At 44.9% G+C, this 5,159-nt stretch overlaps 1 protein-coding gene across 1 annotated transcript in view; it reads left to right on the top strand.

The window, feature by feature from the left end:
* LOC118422045 (leucine-rich repeat-containing protein 15-like) overlaps window positions 1-1,113 on the top strand; it is a 9,086-nt gene extending 7,973 nt beyond the window's left edge. The window contains exons 3-4 of the mRNA XM_035829549.1: window positions 156-374; window positions 899-1,113. Of these exons, the coding sequence (XP_035685442.1) occupies window positions 156-374; window positions 899-1,113 (434 nt within the window). The remainder of the gene's footprint in view (window positions 1-155; window positions 375-898) is intronic.
* The last annotated feature ends 4,046 nt before the right edge of the window (window positions 1,114-5,159 follow it).

Genomic DNA, 5,159 nt, shown 5'->3' on the forward strand with positions numbered 1-5,159 from the left:
CCGTAGCTAGTATGGCTGCCGTATGGGAAAGCATATGCGGACCCATATCCACACGTATTTCCATACTTATGGAAATGTGTTACTTTTGAAGATGTACGGATGACAGCCAGGAACATTTCTACTTGTCACCGTGCGCGTCATGACTTGTTTTACAGGAGACACATTAATGGTGCGGGTTGGGCCAGACGAGGACTTCATCCAGAATGACCAATGCGGACAGACTTACGCCGTTGGGTCAGTGTTAGAGTTCCCGAGTATAGAGGCGGACTGCGCCCCGTCGATGTACGGCCGTTATGTGTCGGTACAGGCAATGCCACCATTGGGCGTGAACACAACCGGTTTGGCACTGTGTGAGGTCGAGGTCTATGTTACAGGTAAGACACAGCTCTTAATTGAAAAAAAATCTTCTTCGTTACACAACCTTCTTTAAATCTTCAGTAAACGTTTCGATGACCATCCGTCGCTGAACCTCAGCCGACGTTCCCCGAACGTTGCCGACAGCGGTTGTCGGAAGTTGTCGGAAGGTTGTTCAGAAAATTACGTATGCTTTAGGCTGATCCTAACTTCGTACATTTCACCCTTTTTTGGACATGCATGATAAAGCTACCATACCATAATGGCTATGGCATCAAAATATATACCACAGGCCTTCTTCTATTCAAAAATAATAAGGAGGATTTGCCACCCCAGAGGGTACCGATATGTGAAATTGGTGGTTCCGGCCCATGGACTATATAGTAAAAAAGGAAATCCTCATAAATACAATTAGCGCCATTTCATTGACTAACCCGTTTTTATAAAAATTCAGTACTAGATAAACGAACTCAAGTCTCATTTTTTGCTGGTACAATGTCTAGTTTCCAATGCCTGTTTGCTTCTGTTCCTTTTCTATTTGAAGATATCTGCTGTGACCGCACCATTGGAGACATGAACGGCAAGATCACTACTACAGACGGCTACTGCTCTGGGAACGACATCCAATTCTCTTGCGACCCTGGATACGAGCTCGTCGGCAGGTCCAGTGCCACGTGCCAGAATAACGGGAGTTGGGACGGGGAGATTCCGACTTGTAAACGTGAGATAGTAATCATTAGTGACGTAACGTCTTGGTGACGTCACCGCTACGATTCTTTTATTTGATTCTTGTAACAACCTTCAGCGCTAGCTATAGGTAGACAATGTGCATGTCAGGCTTTCGAGGTACATCGGGTGCAAAATGTTTTCTCCTAGGCCTGTTGTCACTGTCTCAGGCACCAATATGTTATGTATGCCTGAAGGGATTGTGACCGCCGTTTGTTTGATGCATAAAGTAATACAGAATTGAAATGCCAGCCTTTCTTGGTCAACTGGCCGGTCGATGGGGATTCTTTTTACACTTAGCCCTCTCCCCCGCCCATAATCAGGCATGTCGTGCTTGTCGTGACATCGTTCTTATCATTGGGCGGGAGTCATTGATTTGCTTTGATTTGATTTTTATCAAGAAACCTTTTAGTCCATTTGGGTTAATCTTCCAAGGTTCAAAACAATCAACATGACTATACAACACACATTTTGAAAAATACAACAATCAACAATAAGAGTATTTACAATAGAGCACAGTGTCTCAAGGTCAAAGCTCTAGTTAACAATGTTTGAGATGGCTTGTTTAAAACTGGACAATGTACACAGTGACTTAATGTCAGATGGCAATGAGTTCCAGAGTATAATTGCTCAGTACAGGAAGGTATGTTTTAACTGTTTGTTTGTTTTAGGTTTGGGTAGTCTGAAATTGTTGGATACAGAAAGTTATGACAGTCATATCCATGATGGACGAAGAAGTTGGCAGATATGATAAAATCCAAAGTGCATGATCTAAAAACTTTGATATTGTTGTAAATAATATAAATTTAGATAAATTCAATATTTTTTTTACCATTTCAATTCCAGGGGCCTGCTGTAACAAAACAACCAGCATAACGAACGGCCAGGTCACCGCTAGTAACGGCTACTGCTCTGGGAACAGTATCCACTTCTCCTGTGACACCGGGTATGAGCTTGTCGGCAGCTCTTTTGCTGTCTGCCAGCAGGACAAACATTGGGACCGAGAGACTCCAACATGCCGACGTGAGTTGACGAAAGTGGTTCTGATTTCTCTTCTTTGCCATTTTCTGGTTTCTGCCAGAAAGAGAGTATCGACCATGGTGCGAGATTTCTCGACATTTTATAGACCTTAATCGGGGATGGGTGATGATAATTACTTGAGTGTTGACCTTTTCATTATGTTGTTTTAAACTCTCTATACAGAACCTTCGCCGTTCTTCATGTCAGCTTTATACATTTTCAGGTATCTGCTGCGACAATACCACTGAAATCATAAACGGACTGGTTAATGCTACCGACGGTTACTGCTTTGGGAACGACATCCAGTTCTCCTGTAACCCTGGGTACGAGCTCGTCGGCAGGTCCTCTGCCACCTGCGAAGACGACGGAAGCTGGGGACGAGAACTTCCAGCTTGCCAACGTGAGTTACCGAAGCCCCTTTTGCCGTCTAGTGTTGTCATCATAATTCTGAAAGAATATAGTTCTCTGATCGATCCGGATATCCAAACCATAACTTCATTGGTCTCAAATAGAAGGAGGGGTGTCAGGTAGATCTTACCAAAAGCTCTAACCAACTATGTCAAATAATCATATATAAAGGTCTGTTCCAGTCTCAACAGTAGAAAAACAAAATAGGTCTGTAAGACATGGAAAATTTTTGCAAGAGAGTACTGTAAGAAACTGCATCCAATCTGACGTAGAAACTGCCGCACACAACATTGGGGGATCTCATGATATGGTTTATTAGATAGCGTTTCCACCACTACTGTAAGGTGGAAAAAACGATCGGAATTCTAAATGTTGCTTAGTCCTCTAGATTGCCAGAAACAAACCAAAAAGTTGCAATCCCTCATTATTATATGCAAACGTAAAAGTTAATTTCCCAATCATTGGACGGACTTCGCATACCTCGTCACTGGCATCAGTGTCGATATTGCCGTCCTGCTGCCAGAAAAGTAATTGAAAAGTTATTATATCGCATACAGTGCCTACAGAACAGAGCCCCACGCCCATCCAAGCCATTAGTCCTACAGAACAGGGCATCACATCTACCCAAGCCATCATCGGCGGCACCAGTGCCGGAATCGCCACGGCGCTGATTGTGGCAGCTGTCGTAGTCGTGATCTTCCTGAGACGGAGGAGGAGAAAAATAAGAGAAGACGATCAACAATTGATTGAGCTCGACTTCCTGCCAGATATTGTAGCAAGTGAGTGAGATTTATTTTCCCCCTAAGGACAGTAGATTATCAATCTGTATTTTCTTTGAAAGGTTTCTAAATCTGTATGAATGAATGAATGAATGAATGAATGAATGAATGAATGAATGAATGAATGAATGAATGAATGAATGAATGAATGAATGAATGAATGAATGAATGAATGAATGAATGAACGTTTACCCCTACCTACCTACCTACCTACCTACCTAGTCCCTTGACCTCCAGGTCATTGGGGGGGGGGGGACAAGGTAGTAAGGTTTTCCTTCAGATAAATCTTGTCCAATGTTCTTGCCCCATGTTGCTGTGCAGTCCACAGGAGAATGATGGAGGAGATGGTCCCACCGATTCCCCCCAGGCCACAGTTCCCGAAGCTCGAGGTCGACCCCAGCCGGGTGACGCTTGGCCAGAGGATCGGCAGCGGGGCGTTCGGCCTCGTTTATCGGGCAACCCTGACTCGGGACAACAGCACGGAGGACGTCGTCGTGAAAACCGTTAAAGGTTTTGTAGATACTTTGTTTATGGTGGTGTTTTATATGGGACAAGTGTGCGTGTTGCACCAGATTTCAACGAGCTTTCGATCGACATTTGCACGGGTTCTATATAGAGAGAGTTGTTTTTGAGAGCAATCGAAATTAATTTTCACAAACATTTACATTCAGTCTTCCAAAAAACCCCGCGTATAGCCGTATGTACCTGGTCACTAGGTGGTGATTTTCCGTGTTTTTGAACGATTTGTAACCAAATTGTATATATCTTTTCGCATATGCAATCATGTCTCGAAATAACAAGGTTCCTTTCACGCAGCCAATGGCATATCTGCCTGGTTCACATTGCACTGCAGTATATAAGCGTCGCTGCTTACAGATGCGGCCCCAGACCATTTCTACTTTAGAAGCTTCCACGCCATTTCACATTTTCTGCTCCATCCGCAGAAAACGCCAGTGAGGACGACAAGCTGTGTTTCCTGGAGGAAATCCGCGCAGTTGTGGACCTGGGGGTTCATAAGAACCTACTGGGTATGATCAACTGCTGCACGGTGGTGCGAGACCATCTGTATCTCATCACGGAGTTCATGCCGTACGGAGACCTGAAAAGTTTCCTGAGGAAATGCCGGGAGGTGAGCCACATTGTTGTTTTCCTCTGGAAGGTAGAGCACGTTAGTAGTCAAGAAATTTTTAAGACCTTCCTTAACTTCGCAGGTCATCTGAAAACGTTTAGGATGTAAAAATGAACTGTTAGTCTGCAAAACATTTAGTTATCTCCAAATACTTCCAAATATAGAGTGTAATATTTGGTTATATTAGTTATTGTATGGGTCGATTTCTCTCTCTTCGCAGCCAGGGGCTGAATTGCGAGGAGCTTACAATAGGCGGGGCTAAATCGCAAGGGTCTGGAGCGAGCAGGCATTAGGCGCCACTCTGGTGACCTCAATACGACTGTCGCGAGTGTCTGGAGCGAGCTGCCATTCGGTAACACGGCAGTCAGATTCGAACCCGCAACCTCTAGGTCACGGGCCGAACACTCTGCCGCTGCGCTACGCGATCCTCGTTATATGTTATATTTAGTTATGTCCAAATATTTCAAAATATAGAGCGTTATGTGTTGGGATTCTACAGGAAGAGAACTCTGACGAACCCCGAGACGATATCTACAACTTCGAGGCGATGCAGATGTACCAGGTGGCCCGGCAGATCGCTAGAGGCATGGTGAGTACCAGGTGCTGCAGGTGTCCCGGCAGATCGCTAGAGGCATGGTGAGTACCAGGTGCTGCAGGTGTCCCGGCAGATCGCTAGAGGCATGGTGAGTACCAGGTGCTGCAGGTGGCCCGGTAGATCGCTAGAGGCATGGTGAGTACCAGTA

Source organism: Branchiostoma floridae, chromosome 8 (assembly GCF_000003815.2).
Source record: "Branchiostoma floridae strain S238N-H82 chromosome 8, Bfl_VNyyK, whole genome shotgun sequence".
NCBI classification, from domain to species: domain Eukaryota; kingdom Metazoa; phylum Chordata; class Leptocardii; order Amphioxiformes; family Branchiostomatidae; genus Branchiostoma; species Branchiostoma floridae.